General features: G+C 41.3%; 1 protein-coding gene across 1 annotated transcript in view; it reads right to left on the bottom strand.

The window, feature by feature from the left end:
* The window catches only part of CTNNAL1 (catenin alpha like 1), a 53,816-nt gene extending 27,640 nt beyond the window's left edge, over window positions 1-26,176 (bottom strand). The window contains exons 1-7 of the mRNA XM_043453461.1: window positions 25,901-26,176; window positions 16,387-16,576; window positions 9,984-10,171; window positions 7,761-7,880; window positions 5,265-5,354; window positions 4,048-4,218; window positions 312-512 (exon numbers count right to left, since the gene is read on the bottom strand). Of these exons, the coding sequence (XP_043309396.1) occupies window positions 312-512; window positions 4,048-4,218; window positions 5,265-5,354; window positions 7,761-7,880; window positions 9,984-10,171; window positions 16,387-16,576; window positions 25,901-26,041 (1,101 nt within the window). The 5' untranslated portion in view covers window positions 26,042-26,176. The remainder of the gene's footprint in view (window positions 1-311; window positions 513-4,047; window positions 4,219-5,264; window positions 5,355-7,760; window positions 7,881-9,983; window positions 10,172-16,386; window positions 16,577-25,900) is intronic.
* Between the last annotated feature and the right edge of the window lie 370 nt (window positions 26,177-26,546).

Here is a 26,546-nt window from a genome sequence, read left to right on the forward strand (position 1 = left end):
AACTACTCTGATCTTTACTCTGAAGAAGCACTTTGGGAGGGATTTTCCAGAGGTGATTTTGGTGGACAAGAGGGGACAACAGGGTGAACTAGTGATGGTGACTCAGAATCCAGACTGGTGAGGGTGAGAAACACAGGCTGAGAGATGTCAAGGATACTCTGGTCAAGCAGGAGGCAGAAAAGGGTTGAGGTACCCTTGTCCCTTTCTGGATCACATTCACACCCCTGATGATTACGGTAACCTGCATAACTCTCAGACCTCTCGGGCAAAGCGGTCACAGAGGCTTTACTTTGATGAAACAAAGTGCTTACAGCTTGAATCCACACAGAAATTAACTGCTGCAATTCCGTCCTCGCCTGAGCTGACAGTTCCAGGATGCGTTCCCTGTGCTCGTGGCTGGTGTAGGCACAATCAGTGAAGTCCTCCGTGCGCTCCAAGAGGGCTTCCAGCATCACTGAGAGAGTCTCTTTGGACTGAAAATAAAGGTTCTCCCGAAGAGTTTCAATATTCGCCTGAGAACACAAAGGATATACACCCACAGGAGTCAACATCTCACCTAACCAGATGTGCTGCGCTCTCTCCCAGGGCCCGAGAAGCAGCTAGCAATTTCTTTCCCTGTCTGAAAGCTCCGGAGAAATACAACCTCCAAGGAGGACTTGATTCTCCACAAACCCAGGGGGCCCATGCTGCTCAAGAGCCAACAGTGGCTGTGCAGAGCTTCATTCCGACAGCTGTCAGCAAAGCATTTCTCCACGATCAGTGAAAGAGCATGATCATGTAGCAGCCGGTAGGGAAAACGAACCAACCTCCAGATAAAGGATTTTTCATCTGAGAAAATGCCAAGGCAAAGTCCTGGAGGATGTGACAGCCAAAAACGAGTATGCGTTGAGCCCAGGGGGAAGGGTGTGGAGGGTGTGGGGTACAGAAAGGGCGGGGAAAGGCATCAATTTTTCCTTCATTAATTCAGTGAAACTGGTCTCCCTACATTTTGTTTCATGTCCCCATCAGACCTGCCTGACCAAAACAGCCTCTACCAGAGGGCCTGGATAATCTTCCTAAAATGTGTACCTTCAGATATTGCCACCTCCCTCTAATTGGTTCCTCACCACCTATAAAACCAAGCCCAAACTTGTACTGCCTAGCACAAACCCTTCCAGGGTCTTATCTTTATGTCTTTCCAACAGTCGCTCTCACCTTTCTGAGTTTCTAAACCTCCTTTCACTTCAGCCATCCTGTGCTTGGAGTTCCCTGAATGTGTGATGAACACAGGCCCACAAGGGCAACCTTCTCTCTCTCAGCTGTCGGAGATGTGCTATGCCACTTCAACCTTAGCCCTTCAACCTCTAGCCCTTGAAACATCCCATAGAAACAACCTGGGCTAAGAGGCACTGAGTGGCGATGATCAGGATCATGGGCAAAATTCTTGTGCAGATAAAGATAACTTACACTTGCTTCACACTTCAAGGTCTTCTCACAACTATTATTTCAAATTGATCCTTATTATAAGGCCCATTTTAACAGGACCCATGCAAATACCAAGATTTGGGAAGGTCGAGAGGCTACAGGGAAGTAATAGCTTCCTCTTCTCTCGGCCCAAGTTATCTCCAGTAATCACTCTGTCCTATGGAGACAGGATTGGTTTTTTTAAGCCAGGAAAGAATACAGATAAAAGTGAAGTACAGAACTGACAAGGAAAGCCTGAGAATTTGAGGATTTAAAGATAATTGCAACATAAAAATCAGCCCACAAACCATTTAATTTAAGGCTTTTTATTTTCCCTTTAAAGAGAATTTATACATGGCTTTTTAAATAGCAACTTAGTAGCATTTTTATGAAAGCTATTCATTTGCAAGTTTTCATAAGATCTGTCCATATATTCAAAGTATCTACAGATGCAAAGTATCTACAGATGCAAAGAAGATCACCACCAACAGTGAGACTGAGTGTATTCAAAACAGCTCTCTGAGCAGAATGCCTGCTGGCGAAAGGTCGAGAGCAGCCACAGGGACCGCACTGGTCTAGTTAAACCCGGAACCAGAAATGCAGTGCCAGGCGGCCAGAGACCTGGCTTTACACAGACTGGTTTCCCTAATGGTCCTTTGACCTCTCTCCTTTCAGCCTGAACAAAAACAGGGGATTAGAAAAATAATCCCTAAGATTCCTTTCAGTAATAAAGACTCTGGAAGAATGGCTGGTCCCTGTAGCTTCCTTCCTCTCAGGAAGAGATATGGGGTAAGATGGACAGCATGTAAACAAAGCCTTAGGTGTAAAGCCAAAGGTCATGGACTCTGGGATCAGAGCCCTGGTTCTAAACAAGGGTTCTATCACATATTAGCTTTACTCCTCAAAAACATGGGTACGATAATATTCACCTAAAAGGGAAGTTTAGAGAACAAGTGACAAAATATTGAGAACAAGTGTTCCATTTTTCTCTTTCACCCCACATTCCTATGTAGACCGTTACACAATTAAAAGTCAAAGTGCAAGATTTCCCTGGTGGTCCAGCGGTTAAAACTCTGCTTCCAGTGGGATACAGTTTTGATCCCTGGTCAGGGAACTAGAGAAGGAAATGGCAACCCACTCCAGTACACTTGCCTGGAAAATCCCATGGACGGAGAAGCCTGGTAGGCAACAGTCCATGGGGTTGCAAAGAGTTGGACACGACTGAGCAACTTTACTTTCAGGGAACTAATATCCCACACATTGTGTGGCTCAGCCAAAAAAAAAAAAAAAGTCCAAGTGCCAGTAAGATGGAAAGAATACCATTCCTGCGTAGTGCTGGCTGCCGGAGACGCAGGTAACCCTTAGCATATTAGACAGCTTCTCAGGGTCCAAGTTTTCCCATCCATTAAATAACACGAGCCTGTTAGATGACTTCCGAGGGTTTTCCTGACTAGGCGCTGGTCCTACCAAAAAGTGCTTGTCACCAACTCTCTGACCTAAATGAGTTCTGCCCTAAAGCGGTGGGGATTCTGGGGTCAGGCTGCCGACTTTCAAATCCTAACTCTGGCACTTTCTCGTTGGCAAGTTACTTAATTTCTGTTTCTCGGTCTCCTCAACATTATAATGCCATAATAATAACATTCTTGTGTGATGTACACACACACATATTTAAGGCATTTAGGATGGGCACAGAGTAAGTGCTTGATAAATGTTAGTATGTATTATTGTTCATTTAAAATTTTTAATTATACTATTATATTTAATATACACTATTATACTATTTTATATTATGTATTATACATATTATATATACATATATATATATTATATACATATATATATATTATATTATGTATTATGTATTATATACATTATGTATTATAAATATATAAATATTATAAATAAAAATAAATATATTTATATATTGTATAATATAATTTATACTATTATAGTTAATACTACTGCTATCACTACAGTCTCAAAGTATCAATTCCGTAGCACAGGGAAGAGCAGGAATTCCAGCAGAAATGATTTCCTGTCTGTCATCAGATGTGGATGGCACGGTACTGCTATACAGTACTGCTCTACAGACTGCGAAGGGAAAGCGTTTCTGAACAGAGGACAGGAGGCCACAGCTAAACCATATAGCCAAACACGGCCAGAGTAACTACCATAACCCTACACTGGTATTCTCTGTACAAATGCACTAAGCCTTATGTTACTGAATATTAAGTTTATGTCCTGTAAGTGTGTTAGTAACTCAAGTCGTGTCTGACTCTTTGTGACCCCATGGACTGTAGCTCGCCAGGCTCCTCTATCCATGGAATTCTCCAGGCAAGAATACTGGAGTGGGTGGCCATTCCCTTCTCCAGGTAATCTTCCCAACCAAGGGATCAAACCTGGGTCTCTTGTATTGCAGGCAGATTCTTTACCATCTGAGCCAACAAGGAACTTCCTTATATACTATAGCATTGTTTTAAAGACAAATATCTGGCTTTGTGAAGCATCTATATTCTAAAATATCATACAAAACTATGAGTATTATTTACAATGATATTTCTTTGAAATGGCAAGAAAAAACCAAAATATACTCTGTATTCTTACCTTGAATTCCTTAATCCCAGTAAAAATACTGATAGATGAAATGTCATTCTCTCCATTTGGTTTGCATTCGGTCACAATTTCAATGACCTTATCCAATGCCACTTTCATCCGGTCAAATACTCCTTCTTTGTTTTTATGGGCTGACTCACAGTTGGGATGCCTGAGACAAGTCTTTGAAACAATTAAAAAATTTTATGTTAAGATTTGACCCATATCATAACACACAAAATATTACAGAGAACATGCCATGCTAATAAAAATGGTTCTTTACCAAAATCTCCTGTGTCCCTGGCTCACCCAGCACTTCTCCTCACTAAAGGCGGAAGCAGGATGAGTAAAGAGTAATAGCAAGTTTAAGTGAAAAAGGCAGGGTACAAAACCACATCTTTAGACTTTAACATACTTACTTAAAATTTTTGGGAAAAAAAAAAACACCTATATCTTCATCATGATTAAAACTTAAAATGTTGCCTAATATGTGCAAGAGCTAAAAAAAGAATGAGGAAAAATGGCCAGATGTTTTATGACTATGGAGGCATCTTTGACTTTCAAGAAACGATATAAAGGAGGAACTATTCCAGGGTCTAGCTGTGAACAGAACCTTCCAAGCAGACTCTAGGGAATCCTGTTTCTGCGCCTTCACTGATCCTAGCACGGAAGCAATGTTCTGAGCAGAAAAGACAATTCCCAACAAACTGCTAATGAGATGTTGAGCAGTTCATTCTTGAATTGTACCAATTTGCTGGCCAACTGCCATTTGGAATTATAAGCTCTTGATTGACAATTTTGTGAAAAGTAGAATAAGGACTGAGAGGTATGAAATCACAGAATAAACAAGCTAAGGGCTGACTTACTACTCCACTGTTACTTAACAGATTCCAGCTCACCTAGTTTTTCCTAGAGTGAGTGTGCAGGCTCCCCAGGGAGAGAGTGTAGGCCGTGCAGGCACTGACCCTGTGTGACCGGCCTCCATTCACAGCACCTAATAAGCCAGCTTCTGCTTAGCTGCTCAATCAAAGCTGACGCACAGATTACCCGATGTTTGGACTGGGGATGGAAATTAACTTTCTTGTTAAAGAATAACTGAAATTTGACTACTATATAGCCTATATTCCAATTGATCACTTTCATCTTTTTAAAATGTGAAATATATATAAATTATGTGCATTTAGGGTTTCTAATTAGCTTACAACATAGTAAAACAAAAATTCTCTTACCTTTGAAGCTGTGAGCAGCATCATTGTACACTTTTCAAGAACTGACCTAGCTGCTGCCATTTTTGCCTTCTTCTTTTCATCCTTCAAATCCTAAAAACGGTATAAAACCACTGAGCTGCCTAGGATCATGTAAAAAACTCAATTTCTTGAGAAGCCATTTATTCAACAAAAACAATAGTCAACAATTTATCTAACACTGCTTTTTAAAAAAGTGACAAATTGAAAAACAAGAACAGAATAAAGTTTAATAAAATATCACCACTTCAGTGTAAATACATTAACACGACGGAGTAGAAACAGCTGCCCTTAATAAGGGCGGCAGAGCCAGGAAGTGAGACGGATAGAAGCTGTCATGCGGCTCCTATTCTGGTGGCCTGCACACTTGACATTCTCGTCCCCAGGTGAATACACCTCACTCCCAACCAGAAACAGCCATCCCTGCTTTACTCAATTAAAAGTGACTTATTTATTCAGCATTTGTGGACCATTATTTCCTTCCAATTAGACACTCAGAAGTCAACTCTTTCAGGGACCATGTCTGATTAATCCCATCTAAATGCTTATTCATCTCAATGTGAATTTTTTTTTTAATCCTAAAATTAGCCTATATGCTGCTCTAAAATGTTCTTAAGATATTCCTTGGGTATATAATTTTCCCCAACTAGAATATAAACTCTGAAGTAGACACTGTATTTTGTTTTTTTCATTTGGTTTCTCTTCATAGAGCCCTCAATATGAAGGTATACTATCACAGAAGGTCCTCAAATCTTGCTGATTAAATCTACAATCAAATACTCTCATAATAGCTTGATTATAACCATCTAAATCAGAGGTCAACAAAGATTTTCAATAGAAGGCCAGATAATACATTTTTGAGACTTTCTGGTTCATTTGGTCTCTGAAATAACTACTTAATTCTGCCAGTGTAGTATGCAGAGTAGTTTAGATAATACATAAACAAATTAATATAGCTCTGTTATAATAACTTTACTTATGGACACTGAAATTTGGATTACATAAAATTTTCATAGTAGATTTTTTCTCATTTGTGAATTGGATGAAAAGTCTTTTCTTACAAATAACAAAGAGCTAAAGTTTGAAAATGATTTGCCTTTTATTTAATAAATTAGAGTGGATGTAAAGTTATCTCTACAATAATATCAGTCTCATTCATTGCATCCCAATACAGCTTTCTTTAATAGGAAACAAAGTTATATCTAGTAAATGAAAAACTGCACAAAACCCCGAAGCTAATTCAGATCACAAGGTAACATTCCAAAGGTCTGTGTCCTGCATGTGATAATCACCCATCAGGAGTAGCAATCAAAAATAAAAGTTGAGGTCACTGCTAAAATTTCCACCTATTCCTTCCTTGTCTTTAACATACTGAACAGGACTTTTGGCAAAAAAAACCCTGTGGGTCTAGATGACAAGGCATCAAATGTATATGCGTAACACTTGCAAACCATACATTACATCACATACTGTAGGTGATAGCAAGGGATCAAAAAAGATGGCATCTCAATCTGTTAGAGGGCTGGTCCAAAGGACAAAAGAGAGGTCTCATTAACCCCGGATGTCCAAGAAGCACTAAGTGAAGCATATAATCCAGTCCGCCACTTTTCACAGCAATAACCATCTTTCAATTCCAGCTACAACCAGCAAAGTTCACATCCAAAACCAATCTACGGGACTCTACCAGAGCATCTCAAGAAGAGGTCAATTATATATTTAACTTGACATGATAAAATCATGCACAAGTACCCCAACAAGAAAAGGCAATCCTGGATACGATGTGGTCTTCTATCTCCCGTAAACTTCAGAACTTACAGTCTGAATTGGGGAACTAACATCATGGTGCAGCTTGAAAACGACAGGCTTTAGAATAAGACATAACTGAGTTCAATCTGCTAGAAGAGTAACCTTAGGAAAGTTTATTATCCTCTCAAGTTCAGCCTCATGTGTGAAACAGTAACAATACCTACTTACACAGCTGTTTTGAGAATTAAACAAGATCAGCTAACGTAAAGCCAATGCAATAACCCAGTGCTTGGGTTACTATTATTAAACTAATGTAGAACAATTATAGAAAGATGTAACAATAGAATAATATATAACAAGTTACACAAAGAACAATAACAGAGATATATAATAAAATATTATCAGGATATGTCTGATGACTCATTTATTTGCCTGAGCCCTTGTAGAAGAGTCAAATGGAAAATTCTGTGAAAGAGGAAGTACTTGAATTAGGCCTTGAAGGCAAGTATGACCTTTCCCAGTGTGTGAGGTGGGAAAATATTTAACTATTATCTGTGAGCAACAAAAGACACACAGATCTATTTACTTTATCCTGGCTTCTTTAGGAAAGACTTCTAAGAGCAAGGTTATAGATTTAATAAGACAACCAATCCAAATGATCACAAAGATCACATCTCTAACAAAATTGAAAAGTATGCATGTATCTCAAGACTTTTAAATAGGGTAAATACATACATTTTGTCTATCTCCAGTTAGATGTGCAAACTCCACCATTTCATTTCCAAATTGACTGAATATTTGGACAAACTCTTGAAAGCTATTCACTTTCTCCAGTCTTTCCATAGTTGCAAGAACCTGCAAAACAGATTATTTTATTTCAGGTTTAGATGTGAAAGAGACTAAGACTTCAAGCCTGAGGCAACAGAGGAACAAAAGAGAAATTCTAAATTCTAGAGGAAAGTTGGGAAAAGAGTCCCAGGAGAAGACAGGGAAGTAGGAGGGACTCAGAGAAGTAGATTCAAAAATTAGAGTCATCTAGGGAATGGTTTCTTTTTAGGATAGGAAGACTTGGGCTTCCTTGAAAATTAAAGGAAAAAATAAATGACTAAATATGCAAGAGCTCCCATTTATGTAACAAATTCTGCAGAAGGTGGCAACTGGGCAGGGCTAAGGTAATCGAATGTTCAGAGAACGAGGATGGGGATGAGGATAAGAGATGATACAAGAAGCTTTAAGGTTCAAAGAACCAGAGCTGGGGAAACTTCATCCTTCTCAGAAAGGAGGAAGGAAGATTGAGGAGTAGGAAGGGAGATGGGGGACTTCAAGAGCAGGAAAAGTTTGAATCAGTCAGAAACTGCTTGTGGTGAATAATTGTCAAGAAGTTTTGGGCAGCCAGGGGTGGATAGATGGCATGTCTGTAACACAGCCGACAGACAGTGTTATGTATTTTCTTGATATCAGAAATAAATAGATGTGAAACATATTTTCAAATTCTTTTCTCTAAAGTAACAGTACTGGATTGGTTTTAGTCAGACCAAGATAGGTAAAGAAAACACAGATATCCTGTGTTTACTTATTTTTAATGAGGCTGTGATAGATGTTTGGCATGTTAATGTACCCTGGCAGCGCAGGAAGTCCAGGCGACTAAGGCAGATAAGGCAGATCCCACCACTGAGCAAAACCTCTGTCTTTCAGAGGAAGGTTTTTCTTCTTCCTCTAGCACTGCCCGATCCACCTCTCTAAATTCTTTTTCTCTTTAATTTTACACTTTTCCAGGTAGTCTTGTCTTCAAACCAGTGGGAGGGTCCCTTCCCTGGCTGACTGCTCTCCCTGCCTCAGGGATTATCCAGGGAAAGAAGTGATTGTTATCAATACACACCCTGATGGAGAACAGAAGGGCCATTATCTGAGAGACAAGAAGAGGTCTAGGCTGGGAGAGTTAAAATCTGTTCTTTAAATTTTGTGATGATTCAGTAAAATTCAGAAACTCTGCATACAGAAATTTTACAGATGTACAGAACAGACTTTTGGACTCTGTGGGAGAAGGCGAGGGTGGGATGTTTCAAGAGAACAGCATCAAAACATGTATATTATCTAGGGTGAAACAGATCACCAGCCCAGGTTGGATGCAAGAGACAAATGCTCGGGCCTGGTGCACTGGGAAGACCCAGAGGGATTGGGTAGAGAGGGAGGTGGGAGGGGGGATCAGGATGGGGAATACATGTAAATCTATGGCTGATTCATGTCAATGTATGGCAAAAACCACTACAGTATTGTAAAGTAATTAGCTTCCAACTAATAAAAATAAATGAAAAAAAAAAAAAGAAATTTTATAATGTGCATAACTGTGGTTTCAGGTGATTGAGCTTTTTTTTTTTCTTTTTTAATTGGAGGATAATTGCTTTACAAAGTTGTGCTAGTTTCTGCTATACAACAACATGAATCAGCTGTAAGTATATACATAACCCCTCCCTCTTAAGCCTTCCTCCCACCCAAGCATTTTCTTAAGCATAAAAATTGTTACTATTATTTCTGACGTGGTGGGAGAGGTACTGAGGAATTCAGTCTTTTCATCAGGCAGGTTTCCACTACATACATTGTCATGGTACTTGACTTTTTATCCCAAATTTGTACACATCAAAACTTTTCACCAATAAACCTCAACAAGCAGATAATGGCTTTCTGAGAAGAAATGTTATTTGTATTCAAAAGTTTAGGTCCACATGTGTTGAGCATAAAAGTTCTTTTGAAAAGAAAAAAAAAAAAAGTTTAGGTCCAGTATACACAACATTTAGGAATTATAGGTATAGATGAAACACCACTTTTAAACTATAGACAATTAGAATAATAAACAGTTAAAATAGACAAACATTGTCAAATTACTTGCAATTAACTTAAAAAAACAACTTTTTGTACAACCCTGAAAGATACAAGTAGAAACATCAGAAAGGTAAGTACCTTATTTCTCGATCTTATTATTTGCTTAATGACTACTCGATCTGCCAGTAGCAACACTCTCGTCACTGAAGAAAGAAGTAATCTTGCAGCCTTTATGACTCCTGTTTTATCTGTAAAAATTGTGATCTGGCCATCTGATTCTGGATGATTCAGGCTGCTCACATCTGTAAGTGCTGCAATTGTTTCTCCTAAGAAGAAAGGTGGTGGTGGGGTAGGGGAGGGGGGGAATTAAACTGGGAATAAGATACACAAATTAAAATCCAGACTTTAATCTTTAAGGTAATGTGCTCAGCGGGTAGAAACTCGACTTCAGGAATAAGAAATAGCTCCTTGATGAGCCCAAAGATTATCATACAAGGTTCCCTAAAGGCATAATAATGGCACATTCCTAAGAACTGTGGAAAATTGTTGTCTTCAGTGAGTTTGAAAAATATTACAACTTTTGTTTCCAGTGGTATGCAAACTGCTGCTGCTGCTAAGTCACTTAGTCGTGTCCAACTCTGTGCGACCCCATAGATGGCAGCCCACCAGGCTCCCCTGTCCCTGGGATTCTCCAGGCAAGAACACTGGAGTGGGTTGCCATTCCTTCTCCAGTGCATGAAAGTGAAAAGTGAAAGTGAAATCGCTCAGTCGTGTCCAACTGTTAGCGACCCCATGGACTGCAGCCTACCAGGCTCCTCTGTCCATGGGATTTTCCAGGCAAGAGTACTGGAGTGGGGTGCCATTGCCTTCTCTGGGTATGCAAACTACATGATCCCAAAAGCCTGTTCTATAAGACTAAGTAAGAGCGACCCCCAGAGCCAATAATCAAAGAACCTAAAAGCAGAGCTGTAAACAGCTGCCCAGGGTTTGCCCAGGGGTGAGGAGATAGAGATTGGGGGATGGGGGGGGCAGGGGGATTATTTGGTGGTTACAGGGGAGAAGGCGTCACTGCCCGTCTTCACAATCTGAAGGGGCGTGGGTTCTTCCAGAAAACCAGGGAGGGAAGACAAAGTTTTGGGCACCAACGGGAGGCATCCTCAGTGACAAGGGGAACTAGAAAAATCAGCCCTCAGTAGGCAGAGGGAAACAATAAGCAAGTTCATCTGCTGGTCAGCCTGGGCTCTGGTGGCAAAGCAAAACTGTTCCTCCTAAGAACTCAAGTCCCAGGCTTGCTGTCTGAATATACACTATTCATGATGCCCAGCATAAGCCATTCCATCAAACCAACTCCTCACCTCTAGAAAAAGTCTCTTCTTCACTGTTACTATGAAAATATTTTAATTTCTGTAGTAGCAATTATCCATCAGTAAAACAATTCAAATATTTCTTATTCCCCCAAATGAAACTGGACTGAAGTTTCTCAAACCTTACGTTTTAATTAAGTAGATTAAAAAAAAAAACTTTTCATCATCTTGTAATATTCAAGATCATTTTTCAAGTCCTAAATAAATCTGAGTCCATAATGGATTGATTTTTCTCACAAAAGCCCTCCTGTCAATACTATTACATACACCCAAGAGGTTAAGGATCTCGAGAAAAATTATCTGAATTTTAACGGACATATCACAAGGTATGATGTAATGAAGTCACGATTCACGAAGATTAGTCTGATGGAAGCATATAAAATGGACTGGAAAGGAAAGATTCAGAGCCAGGCTACTAATCACACAGCTATTTTAACTGTGGATGTGAAGTGGTAAGGATCTTACCAGGATGACAGCCATAGGAATATTAAAAAAAGATGATTTGAGAGACACTAAGGAATTGAAAATACAAAATCAGGACCTTAACACTGATAAGAAGGAAAGGAAAAGTGAAAAAAAAATGGCCTCAAGGTTGTAAACCCAAGTCACTTAAAAAAGTCAGTAGGGCATGGGAAGGGAGATGATAAATTTAGTTTCAGACAATAGGAACTTGATACGACACAGGAAAACCCAAAAGATAAGCCACTGCATATGGAATGGTTACATATCATGACCACAGCTAGAATTCCACTAACAGATGGAATCTGTGGTAGCCAGTCTCCGAGGTGGCTCCCACCCGTCCCCACTCCTGGTATTTTCATCCTTGTGTTCCCTCCTCCTACGTGGTACCAGGGTTGGCATGGCAGAAGTGATAGTTTGTTACCCCCAAAGTCATGTTGTTAAAGACGATGAGGATGATATCTTGGTTTCTCTCCCCTCTGAGGAAAGCCGTTACTGTGCTGCATGTAGCCACGACCACAGACAGGTACACTTGGGGAGAAGCTGGGCCCTCCGGTCAACAGTCGGCAAAAATGTGAAGCCTGCCAATCACCAAGAGGCGGAGCTTGAAAGCAGATCCAGGTAAATGCTCAGACAACTACAGGCCCAGCCAACACCCTGAGTGCAATCTCATGAGACACACAGACCCAGAACCAGCAGGTTAAGCTACTCCTTGATTTCTGACCCTCAGGAACTACCTGAGGGAAGAGACGTTTGTAGTTTTAAGTTGCTAAGTTTGGGTTAATATGTTACATAGCAATAGGGAACCAATACAAAGATTATACAGCAAAATATAGAGAAAAGAGAGGTTAGAATTAAACTTGAATGTACAGAGAAAGGAGTTGGAGGGGAAGTATCACTTTGCAACAGCACGTAGTATAAAAATGTTTCCTCTGCACCCCTGGAAAATGTTCCTTTCTCCAGTAGTTCTCAACCGTCAAATACAATAATATGAGCTTGCGCATGTAGCATTTTTTAACCTTTCCTTTTTCTGATTAAACCTCAGGCATTCAGCTTTAAGTTTGCAAGATGGTAACATTTGGTTCGCTGTACCAACAAAGTTAAATGCTTCCTTAGTATTAGAAAGTTGTTCCAAATATAGACTACTCCAAAATTAGTTTCCTGGAAAAGTCACAAAGTTGCCTTAGAGATTCTTGGTTGTCATTTTTTTAACTTGGTATATGTGTTAGTGTTTTGTCTTAAAGCAAAAACTCGGAAATCAGTCAAATACAAGTATTTATTGAGCACCCATAGAAAATGTAAAGCTTGATTAGAAGCCAAGCAAAAAGTAAAAACATTGGGTGTGAGGGTGGATGAAATGGGTGGAGTCAAAAGGTATAAAATTCTAGTTATAAAATAAATAAGTCACAGGGATATATATGTACAGCCTAGCACCCATAGTTAATAATACTGTATTGCATATTTGAAAGGTGCTACAAAGTAAATCTTAAGGTCTCGTTGCAAGAAGAAAAAATCATTACACTGAATACCTGACACTAGTATAATGCTGTATGTCAATTATACCTCAAATTAGAAAAAAGCAAAACTATAATGCAAAAGCTCAACACAAGAAAAGTTACAACTAATAATTATAATGACAACTAACATTTACTGAGCACTTTCTATGTGTCAAATGCACACGTGCATTATATCAAAACACTTCTATAAACACTAACCATATCCCCATTTTATAGATGAGAAAACTAAGATTATGTTTCTCAAATGACCATTCTCATCCTCTTATCTGAGTGACTTTAAGAGGCAGTTCTCAAAAAGGAAAAGGACAGTGCACATAAGAGAGAACATGTGGAGACCATGACACCAGACAGCTTCCAAAATATGCCTGCATGGAGCTCTGCGGCTTAGAGGACTTTCAGGGCTGCACAGTCTACTGGAGCTGCGGTGGGTATACACGTCCTCGTTCCTCCAATTCTTAGAGCACACTGACATGCTAGGAAGCCAATAAGGTGAGGACTCAGACTTCCCTTTCATTTAAAAGTCCTCCCTCTTGCTTTAATTAAGGGTTTGCTTAAGAAACAATAATGTGAAGAACGTCTCTACATTTTCTGTTGAATTGTCCATTGCATTATGTAATAGTGTCTGTTGTGTAAATGCCCACACAATTTAGTTCCTGGAAAAAAGCCTCTCTCCTCTTGACGAGCTGGTTTGTTTCCTTCCAACAAACAATGAGAATTAAATAACCATTTCTTTCCCACATTTTTTGTCTAGCTTTACAGGAAGTACAAAGATAAATTCCATGTTTAATTAGAGTAACAATGTTGGCCAATTCATTTCTAGTATATTTATTTTCATCACCTATTTTAGTGGGTTTGTTAATCATATATTTAATTGTAACTCTTTTATCTCTCTCTCTCTTTTTTTTTTTGGCCAAACCACACAGCTTTCAGGATCTTAGTTCCCCAATTAGGGAGTGAACCTGGGCCATGGTGGTGAAACCTTGAGTCCTACCCACTGGACCACAAGGAAATTTCCTTAAATCTCTTTTAATATGAGGCAAAACATAAATTATGAATAGACTAAAGCCATCTCATTCATATTCTATTGATATATCTATTGAGTGACTAGAAACTCAAACTCAGAATCCTCCCTTTGGTTTAATCAATAACCAAATTCTATCATTTAATCACCTAGTAAATATTTAGTACACTTTTTCTGCTTTTTATACCCCTAAGACACTGTCTTGATTTAGCCCGGTACAACAGAAAAGCATATTAACTCCATATTAATCTCTCTGCCTTTAGTCTCAACCCTCTCTCATCCATCCCTCATTTGTTCACTTCCTCCATGCAACCAGAAAGATTTCTAACATAAAACTACTGTCTTTCATCTGGCCCCAGACCCCTCAATCTATCAAGTACAGAACAGTACCTGAAGCCATTCACATACCATTAGGGCATGTATCGCCTGGCTGACCCCTTCACATTACTTGGCCCTATCTCACCCACTCCCTTCCCCCCACAATGACACTCCAAACACACCTGCTCCTGCCTCAGGGTTGCCCACCTCAATTAATAGTGCCATCATCTACCAGGCAAACATTGGAGTTGTGACCCCTCTTCTCATCACATCCCACATCCAAACTATCAGCAAAACCTACCAGCTCCACCTTTTCAATATAACCAAATGCACCTGCTTTGCACCACCTCAAAGGCTATCGCTGGGCCTAAGTCACCATCATCTATCACAGCCTCCTAACTGGTCTCTGACTTCACTCTCATAACTCCTAAAATCTATTCTCTATACAGAAGCCACCAGGAATCCTTTTAAACTATAAATGAACTTGTATCACTACCCTGCCCCAAACCTTCCACTAGCCCCAAGACACCGAGAAAGCAGTCCAAAGTGCCTATCTTTGCCCAGAAAGCCATACCTGTTCTCACTCTACTCCTGGCTAGGAAAGGCCTTCCCCCAGATACTAACACAGCTGGGGTCCTCATTTCAGCACTGTCTCTGCTCCAAAGTTACTTGCTTAGAGAGATTTCCTCTCCCCCTGTTTCAGGAGTTCTCATTTCAGAAGTTCTCAACTCAGGGCCATTTTGATCCCTCAAAGGACATTCGGGAATGTCGAGACATCTTTGGTTGTCTCAATGGTGGAAGAAGGGATTTTCTGACATCCAATAGATGGCAGTTGGGGGTTCTACAATGCACAGGGCAGCCCCCAACCCCAACAAAGAACCACCAACAAATAATTATCCAGCCTAAAACGCCAACAGCATCACAGTTGAGAAACCCTGCTGGCCTTCCTAAAAGAAACCTCCTTTGGTCTCCTAACCCTTATGCTGCCTTGTAATCTTTTCCATAACCACCTCTACCTGCCATTAGGCACTTATCTACTTGTTCATTTGTTTGTATCTCCCTCTCTAGAATACAAGTTCCACAAGGGCAGGCTTTTTATTGACTTCTACGTAGCTATATCCCTTTGGTCTAGAAGAATGCCTGGCATATGGCCAGCACTCAGTAAATATTTATTTAAAGAATAAGTGGATAAATGATACTCAACAAAATTATTTGTATCCAGCAAAACTCCCCAGTTCTCTCAGGCTTCTATGCCACCAGTTACAGAGCCTTCTGAGATATCAGGAAATCTGAAGTCAGATTTGTCTCTGGTAGACAGAGGAACGTGCTTATTTTCACTTCCATTTTCCATATGGTGGCAAACAGGTTACTATGCTCCTTGACAGCACAGTCCATGCCTCACATTCTCTACACTTCTCACGCTCAATGGCTGATGGCAAGGGTGGTAAAGAATCCACTTGCCAATGCAGGAGATGCAAGGGATGTGGGTTTGATCCCTGGATCAGGAAGATCCCCAGGAGTAGGAAATGGCAACCCGTTCCAGTATTCTTGCCTGGAAAATTCCACAGACAGAGGAACTGGTGGGCTACAGCCCATGGGTTTGCAAAGAGTCGGACATGACTGAGTGCACACATACACAAGGATGGTGGGCTTCTACCCTGCCCAGTGAAAAAATGTAACGATGCAGACTTAAGACTTGATCCAAGAGACATTCAATATTCCTGGAAGCTAATCCAGGGCTTTAATGACCTAGGCATCTGTACTAACAGGATTAAAACACAGTACACATCTTTACTCAACATAAGACAATCATTTGTCATGAGATCCAAAGCAATAAAATTGGTATAAACGCTTCAACATACCTGCTTGTTTAGCTTCAATACAGGCAATATTTATTTCTTCTTTCAAGTCCCAGTTTTCATTGGCTATAGCTTCCCCCACTTTAACAAATCTTCCAACTGCCAAGTTGACGGCTTGTCCTACACGCTGAATTGCTTGCAGAGTTTTATCAGACTTTTTGGTATTATCTTTATGATTAATAAGTGTGGTGATCTAAAAATAAAAGATAAAAAGCAAACTGCTTAAAGTTTATCCCAGTCCTTTTTTTTAAAGCGATATCACAAAGGCCAAGAAAATTAAGCCCAGCATACCACACTAGCCTGATAAACTCAATTAATTGAGAGCTTTAATGCTTCAACCCAGAGACAACCAGCAAACACCTTGCATCTCTCCTGAGGTCAATGTTTCTTTCAATAACAGTTCCAAATTTACCTGAGGGGGGTTATCAAGGGCACACATTTCTGTAAACCCTCCAGATAGATCAACACATCAGAAAGAAAGGAGAAAACCAGAAGAGGGTGGATTCTTACATTCAAAGAATCCACAGAAAACCAAGGCACTTCAGGTCTAGATGCTTCGACAGTGACTTGGGCTACGTAGAAGTCAATAAAAAGTCAATAAAAAGAGAGTAGTGACAGCATTTTGCTCACCCCGCACTTCACTCTGCTGCCTAGCACAGCGTGTCGATTGTACAAAATGCTATGTGAACCCCTGATGCTTACTGAAATAACCAGACACTTGAGAAGGACCGATGCAATCTGTGTTTTATGTTTCGCCAAGGTCTGTTGTAGACTCAAAGTAAATAAAATACCAAGAGCTTTAACACTTGACTCCAGACCTTGAAATAAAATATAAAAGGTGAAAAGTTAAGCTGTTTGAAACAAATATAAATCTTCAAAATGTCCTAGAAAATTAGTACATGAACTATACTGACACATAAAAATATTGAAAGAATGTTACATGAAAAATGTAAATCCCAAATGGTACATGTCCACTGCGTATAACTTTGAAATGATTTCTATAAGTAAATTAACAAAGACCAGAATAGAGAATTAAGAGAAGAGGAAGAGGCTTGCTCTTTGATCAACTGCGATGTGGCAAGCACTTTATGTGTTACGGTATTAACAGTTTTGAGTCAGAAAGGCCTGTGGATGCATCTTGGCTCTGCCATCACTAACTAAATGACCTAGGGAAATTTACTTAAAAATCTCTCTAAATTTCCTCATCTCTCATACTCTTTTTCAAATTTTGAAAATGTTCTAGAATCCAGGTTCTAAGGATACATCACTGAATAAGATGAACACAATCCTTCCCTCATTCTGTTTACAGTCTAACCAGGTAACAATAATTCAACTGTACAAAATACATTTGCTGAACACCTATCATATGCCAAATAAAATTCTAGGCAGTGATGAAACAGCAATGAACAAGAAAGAAAAGGCCCACAATCTAACGGAGCTTACATCCTAGTGGAGTGAGGGGAGACACAATAATCACACAAACAGGTTAAAGAAATCAACATAAATGCTATGGAAAAGGTTAAAATAAGACAATGTGACAAAAAGTATCTGTGTAGCTACCTGAGATTAGTTGACCTTCCTTCTATGAAGAAGTGATATTTAAACTGTGATCTAAATGATATCAAGTAAAGAGGCTGGTAAACATCAGGGGATAAAGTATTGCAGGGAGAAGAAATAACTGTTTAAGAAAAAGAAGGGAAGAAAAGAAAAAGGAGAGGCATCCTTCAGGATGAGACTGTTCTTTTTTTTTTTTTTTTTCAAAGAATAAAGTAAGGCCAGAAGTGGTTAAAGAATAGTGGGCAAGAGGACAGGTGTAAAACCAATATCCAACAGCTAGGCAGGGACCAACCATCTAAGGCTGTGAATTGGAATAGAGAGTTTGTATTTGACTCTGCGTGACAGAAAGTCACTGAACAATTTTTGAGGACAGTGGTATAATCTCAGTAGTGGTTTTAAAATGTGTGCTCCAGTTCTTCAATATTTCTCTCCTTTCAAGCTTCGTTTCTTTCCCCTTAAGTGAGATGAAATTAGTGACCCACTTCTAACGAACAGAATAAAGCAGAAGCAAGGATGTACCTCTGAGAGTAGGTATTAAAACACATCATGACTTCCATTTCTCTCTCTCTCTCTCTCTGGGATCAATCACTGTGGAAGAAAACCAGCTACCAAATCATGGAGGACAACCCATGCTATGGAGACACCCATGTGGTAAATAAGTGGGTAAATAAATTAGAAGAGTGTCCGGTATTTAGTAAACATGACATAATGACTGCATGCTAAGTCACTTCAGTCTGTCTGACACTTTTCGACCCCATGAACTGTAGCCCATCAAGCTCCTCTGTCCATGGGATACTCCAGGCAAGAATGCTGGAGTGGGTTGCCATGCCCTCCTCCAGGGGATCTTCCCAACTCAGGAATCCAACCCGGGTCTCCTGCATTGCAGGCAGATTCTTTACCATCTGAACCACCAGGGAACTGCCTACAATGCAGGAGACCTGGGTTGGATCCCAGGGTCAGGAAGATCTCCTGGAGAAGGAAATGGCTACCCATTCTAGTATTCTTGCCTGGTGAATTCCGTGGACAGAGGAGCCTGGTGGGCTACAGTCCATGGGGGTCACAGAGCCAGACATAACTGAGTCACTAACACTTTCACATAATGATTAGATGTTTCCCAATTTACATTTCTAGAATCTCTGTTCTTTCCTCATGTTTGTGATGCTATCTTATTTTCGAGAATAACTGGCAGTAATCTCTTGATTGAAATGGATTATCTTAGTTTATTTTGTGGGAAGATAAGAAAAGAGGTGAAGATCCAGGAAGGGGGAAAAAAAAAAACATGGCAGTAGGCCAGAAAACGGAACAAAGTCTTAATTCCCTGAGATCTGAAAAACAAGGGAGTCAGCCCAGGACAGAGAAGTTCATCTCTGGGCTTAACTCACTAGTAAACTCTCAAAATTACTACATAGAAAAATCAACTAATATGCTCTAGAAACCAATATAGAAGAAAGCATACTGAATCATGTTGAGGTCTTTAAAAGCAGGAAAAGGGGCTCTTTCACTCACTTTATACACCATTTCTGTGTTTTATCTTTGCATTAAAAACACCTATACTCACATACACAAATCAGCAGAGCGCCCCATATGGACTCAACTCATCTCCAACTTGGTGAGACCAACGATCCTGAAAGCTTCCAGGACAGTGCAGTGAGAAGCCAGGGGAGCTACCCCAGAGATTTCAAGCCTCTGTGTAGTGGTGAGTGGAGTAAATCTATCACAGACAGGAAAAGACTGGTGGGTGGTAGAATAACATTCCAGGCTGGGGTGGGGCTGTGTGGCAGATTTCCCTCTTCCCTTCCTTGGATAAAAGCATTGTAAGACCGGGAGTGGGAGTTTTGACAGGAAGAATAAAGTGATTATTAAAGAAGGTGGGTGCTGCTCTGCAGGAATTGTGCTTGGGACTTAGCCCAGGGCATGTAAAAAAAAAAAAACTGTCTGAATTACAAAACATACAACAAATGAGTGTATATAACCAATATTTGTATAATTTAAAGAAATGACAGGAAGACAAAACATACCTACCACCAACCTTCAGAAAACACTACCAGCACCTCTGAAAATCCAGGTGCCCTATGGGTCCCTCACTTTCCATATCACCCCCTCACCAGCCAAAAGAACCCACTATCCTAATTTTGTGCTCATCATTCCCTTATTATAACTATTGCACCTGTGTTATATCCTTAAATGATACTGGTTTTGTTTTGCCTGCTTTGAACCTTTTAATTTTTTTTCCTTAACATTTGAGATTCATCCACACTGATAATTATAGCCATGGTTCGTTCATTTCACTGCTGCAGCAGTATCTCATTTTATGAACTTAGCACTCTCTATTTAAACATCTTTACTGCTAAAAGACGTTTGGGTACTTTTCAGTTTGAAGCCATTAGAAGCAAACTGACTATCAACATTCCAAACTATGTCTCTAACACACGTGCAAGATTTTCTCTAGGGGTGTGGATTTAAGAGTGAAATTACTGGGCGTAGGTAATACCCACTGTCAACATTAATATATTACATCAAATTGTTTTCCAAAATGGTTGTACCACTGACGTTTCCATTAGCTCCGCATTCCAACAGTTGTGCTCACTGTGGTTTTAACTTGTACTTCACTGATTTCTAATAAAGTTGAGCATCTTTTCACATATGTGTTAGACATCTGTTTCCTCTTCTACAAGATGACTATTTTACCAATTTTTAATGGGTAATCTTAGTTTTGATTCATTGGGGTCTTTTATTTATTCTGGGTGTTACAATCATTTGTTGGTTATTTCTGTTGCAATCATACTCTCTTGCTTTATGGCTTATCCTTTCAATTCTGATGAATAAAGATTCTTCATTTTAATGGAGCAAATATATTAATCTTCACTTTCAGTCTATTAAGAATTCCTTTCCCCCCATAAGGTGGGGAAAATATGGCCCAATTTTTTTTTTTGCCTAAAAGTACTGTAAGCTTTTACTTCCATTTTGATATTTTTAATCCATTTGGAACTGTTTCTGTATATACTGTGAGATGCAATGTCATGTGTTTCTATTTAGATAACCAATTGTCCTCATTTTTTAGAAAGTTCTTCCTTTCCCTACTAACAAGTGCCCATTCTGTGAATTATCAAGTTTCCAAATATGTGTGACTGTTCCCAAGTTCTCTATTCTGTTTCTCTAGTCTCTTTGTCTATCTGTTAAACCCACATTGTCTTAATTACTCTAGCTTTATGATAAGACTTGAAATCTGGTAGGGCAACTCCACCCACCTTGTTTCTCTTCTGATATTCTTGGCTTTCTGCTCTTTCATATAAATTGTAGAATTACTTTTATCAAATTCTACTCAAAAAATCCTGTTGAAATTTTCACTGGAATCGCATTAAATTTACATATCAATACAGAAAATTGGGAGCTTCCCTAGTGGCTCAGATAGTAAAGAATCTGCCTGCAACGCGGGAGACTCAGGTTAGATCCCTAGGTCAGGAAGATCCCCTGGAGGCGGAAATGGCAACCCACTCCAATATTCTTACCTGGGAAATCCTATGGACAGAGGAGCCAGATGGGCGACAGTCCATGAGTGTGCAAAGAGTCGGACATGATTGAAGCGACTTGGCACAGGGAAAATTGATATGCCCGTGACATCAAGTCAATCTAGCCAAGAAGATGGTACTCCTTTCCCATTTATTTATCTCTACTTTGGCCTTCTCATAAAAATCCCCACAAAGCTTAGCAACTCTTTTACTAGACACATATATACACATATTTTGCTCTCATTTTTTTTCTAATTGGTATTTAAAAACTTAAACTTTTAATGGAGTATAAGTTGATTTATAACTGGTATCATTTTTTAGGACTACTTTTCTGTTATTAATGCAGAGCAAAGTGCAGCTGACTTAAGAACCTTACATTGAGTGAACTTACTAAACCTCTAAAATTTTTAAAATTTATTTGTAGACTCCATTTCTCTATGTAGATAATTATACTTTGCTTTTTCCTTTCTTATCTTTACATCTTTCACTTCGTGTCTTTTTGCATTGGTTATGATTTCGAGTACCACTGAATAGAAGCTACGCTAGCAAGTAACCCTCCTCTTGTTTCTAGTTTTAAGGAAATGTTTCTTTTAAATTTGACTTGTTGCTATGATGTTAAATAGATGGGGAAACAATGGAAATAGTGACAGACTTTATTTTCTTGGGCTCCAAAATCGCTACAGATGGTGACTGCAGCCATGAAATTAAAAGACGCCTGCTCCTTGGAAGAAAAGCTATGACAAACCTAGACAGCGTATTAAAAAGCAGAGACATTACTTTGCCAACAAAGGTTCATCTAGTCAAAGCTATGGTTTTTCCAGTAGTCATATACAGACATGAGAGCTGGACCATAAGGAAGGCTGAGTGCCGAAGAATCGATGCTTTTGAGCTGTGATGTTGGAGAAAACTCTACAGAGTCCCTTGGACTACAAGGAGATCAAACCAGTCAATCCTAAAGGAAATCAGTCCTGAATATTCATTGGAAGGACTGATGCTGAAGCTACAATACTTTGGCCAACTCATTAGAAAAGACCCTGATGCTGGGAAAGATTAAAGGCAGGAGAAGGGGACAACAGAGAATGACATGGTTGGATGGCATCACTGACTCAATGGACATGAGTTTGAGCAAGCTCCAGGAAACAGTGAAGGACAGGGAAGCCTGGCGTGCTGCAGTTCATGGGGTCACAACAAGTTGGACACGACTGAGTGACTGAACAACTTCTATTACTAGTTTGTTACGTGCTCTTTATCACGATGAGGAGTTGAATTTAACCAAATGCTTCCCTGGTGGCTCAAAAGGTAAAGAGTCTGCCTGCAATGCAGGAGACCCAGGTTCGATCCCTGGGTTGGGAAGATCCCCTGGAGAAGGAAATTGCAACCCACTCCAGTATTCTTGCCTGGAGAATTCGATGCACAGAGGAGCCTGGCAGGCTACAGTTCACAGGGTCCTGAAGAGTTGGACATGACTGAGTGACTTCATGTTCACTTTTCCTACATCCACTGAAAAGAACATGTATCTTTTCTAATATGTAAATGCAAAAAATTGTATAGGTACATTTGTCTAATATTGATGTAACTTTGTATTCCTAGAACAAGGCCAGTAGTGCAGAACTTTTTACTTAGAGTCAGAAGAGTTAAATGATCTGAGTAGAAACTGCTTAAAACTGACTAAACTGTACAAGAATAGCCCTACTTGCTCACCTCAGACCCTATCTCCTCTAGGGCATCGTTGCTGACTCATCCACAGCTGCTCTGAGCTCTTAGAACATTTACTATTGATGATGTTCATCTGACACTTGCCTCGTGTTATTCTGTACCTGTCCTATCTCCCAACTAGAATACAAGTCCCTCAAAGAGTAGTAACTACAAAGCTTACAACAAATGCTTGCCTAAAAAGCTTAAACTAGTCTAACGGATATGGTGGTAAAACATGAGTCGAATAACAATGCAGCATCCTTAGAAAGATGAGACTCCTGGACGTGAGTTTTCTAGAGAGCTTCACTCAAATCCACTTATACTCACTAAAACATAAAAATCATTCTAAATCATATTCCACACTTCTGCTTTGTGAGTGTTCTGCCCATGCTACAGATATTTCTTGATTTTAAGCATGATTTAACTTTTTTTGTTGCTGAGTACCGCCTGCAATGCAGGAGACCCCGGTTCAATTCCTGGGTCGGGAAGAAACCCTGGAGAAGGGATAGGCTACCCACTCCGGTATTCTTGGGCTTCCCTTGTGGCTCAGCTGGTAAAGAATCCACCTGCAATGCAGGAGACCTGGATTTGATCCCTGGGTTGGGAAGATCCCCTGGAGAAGGGAAAGGCTACCCACCCCAGTATTACAGCCTGGAGAATTCCATGGACTGTATAGTCCATGGGGTAGCAAAGAGTCAGACACAACTGAGTAACTTTCACTTTCATAGTTAATCATTAGGAATATCAGTTATAATAATGCTAAAGATATAGCTGTGGACACATAATGTGTGGGATGCAGAACCTCAGCTATGGCCCTGAATTAGCCTTTAACAGGGAAGGAAAAACAAAAAAAAAGCCCAGATTATCGCCCATTAGCGTCGACCTTTAGTTAACTCTCAGCAGCCAACATCTCCTCCTCCACTCTCCTACTCTCTCCACCCTCTCTTACCCCTGAATTACACAATGCAGAACTTGCAGGATTTTTTTTAGCAGTGATACTGTGAAAAGTTACCACTTCTCCAGATTACAACAACCTTGTTTTTCCATTGTGACTCTTTTCTGGACCTACTACTAGCTGACCTCATCACGTCTTCTAATCTCTAGAGACAACAAATACGGTGTAGCTAAGACTCTGGGACCAGGCTGTCAGGGTGCAAACCCCAGTTGGACATTTACAGGTGAAAGTCCCACAACAAGTCCCTTATCCTCAGTTTCCTGGTTCATACAATGAAAATAAACATATCTCCACCCCTATAAGATTTATGAGAATTAAATAGGCTAATATGTGTAAAGTGCACAGAACACGGTCTCGCCCATAGTAAGCCTTCTATCTGGATTTTTCCCTTTTTTTAATGGATAAAATACCACTCTCTTAACTCTCTCTTAAAACTACTCCAGTATTTCTCACTTTCTGTTGTGCTTGTGCTGGTGGCGGTAATGGTATTCTTCTGTGGGAGGGGGCAATGCAGACATCACTAACTGATCCTCAATCCATCCCACAGTCAGTGCTTCTTCCTGACAATGAAGGGAAGGCCCATACAGAGCATCAAGGTTATTCACTGTTCTGTTAGCCAGGTTAAAATAAGCACAGGTGAAGAAAATGGGGCTGTTTATTTAATAGGCATAACAGGAATGCAGGGACATGTGTGGCTACTGTTATCAAGTATTTGCAGGCTGGGGTGGATTAGAGATATTAAAAATATTGAAAATTCTATGGACCAGCTACAGGCCCACACCACTGAGCATGTTTAAGCAGCGCACTTGGTGACAAGATGTCAAGGTTGCTGTAAGAGAGGATTTTTTAAAATTCAGAGTCAGATAACTTTTAAGATTCCTTCTACCTTGAAAATCTTGGCAATACGAATGTGAATCATCAAGACGTTACAAAGGAGTTGTGAGTCACACATCCAAGAGCTCCTTAAGGCACAGAATTCTTCACTGCCCACAGTGCTTGGCACAGAACAGCCCTAGCTGAGGAATTCTAGCCCCGAGGGTTCGTATAAGTCGGCTCTCGGTAACAAAAACTTCTCTAAAGCTAAGCGAGTCAATTAGCTGATTTCAGACGTCTGTTGCGACCGGTACATTCAATAAACCATACATCCCAAATGGGATTTGGCAAAAAGATGTGTACCCGGATTAACTATCAGGCGGTCCTCCACTTCACCCTTCCGAGGCCGGACAAAAGCCAATTAAAGTGAGCAGGCAGGTTAAGGGGAAGGGTGGCCCGGGGTAAATGGGAGACTGGGGAGCAGACTTACACACGATCCGGGGAAGAGACAAAGGCCTAGGGGAGAGAGCACGCTGGACTCGGAGGCTCGCGCCAGCCAGACTGGCCACAGTCCGGGTTCGGACTGGAGATGCAAAGGTGTGACGGTAGCGAGAAGGGCCCCTGAGCGCCAGCGGAGCCCCCGCGGGGGTCCCCTCCGCTCCCCGGGAGCAGGGCCGGGGGCCGCCGGAGTCGCAGTCCCGAGGCGGTTCGGGTGGGTAAGCCTGGCGGCGCACCTGCGGCCGGACTCCGGTCCGCACAGGTCTGCCCGCCCCGCAGCCGGATTTCGGATGGTCCAGACTCCCTCCGCATCAACGAAGGCCAGTCCTCAAGCCCCAGAAAGGCGATCAGACGCCGACGCCGCAGTCCCGGCGCGGACTGTGGGGCAGCGGCTGCCTCCCGCCCGGCCCGGGCCCCGCCGGGAGCGACCGCCGCCATCGCGGGCCGCGGCCGGCGTGGGGGAGACCAGGGGCCGCGCGCGCCGCTTTACCTGAGAAACCAGCGGCAGCAGCGTCTGCTCCACCGAGCGAGTTTTGATCTCGAGTCCGGAGTCGAAGGCGAAGCCCGACGGGCCGGAGCCGTGCGCTGCCCCGGCGCCGCCACCGCCTGCGGGGCCCGGAGAGGCGGCCATGGCCTTTACTCAGCCCGTCGCGCAGCCGGGACGCTGCGCCGCTGCGGGGCCGCCGCCTCCCGCCAGCCAGCGAGCCAGCCAGCCAGCCTGCCCGCCCGCCGCGGCGGCAAGGCACCCGCGCCGCCCGCGACCCCGCCCCCGGAAGACCCCGCCTACCCCGCCTCCACGCGCTCCGGCCGGGGGTCCGCCTTGCAGCCCCGCCCCCCAGCCCGGGCCCCGCCCCTTCTGTCCCCGTTCCCACCCTGTTTCTCTCCTCCTTCTTCAGTGGGTTCCACACAAGTCTCGCTCCTGCTAAGAGCAGAGACACAGGATACCCGAGGGCTTCCCACGAACATGTGGTCTCTTACCAGAGCAAGGACATCCATGCTCAGCGAAGCTACCTGTCCTCCGGAGAAGTGACTCTTCCTAAATCCGAATTCCCCAGGATTCCTGGAAACTGCGCTGGGATTTAAACTATTAATAAGTGGTAGACCAGGACAGGAGTCCAGGCTGTAGGGAGGGGCTT

Source organism: Cervus canadensis, chromosome 30 (assembly GCF_019320065.1).
Source record: "Cervus canadensis isolate Bull #8, Minnesota chromosome 30, ASM1932006v1, whole genome shotgun sequence".
Lineage (NCBI taxonomy): Eukaryota > Metazoa > Chordata > Mammalia > Artiodactyla > Cervidae > Cervus > Cervus canadensis.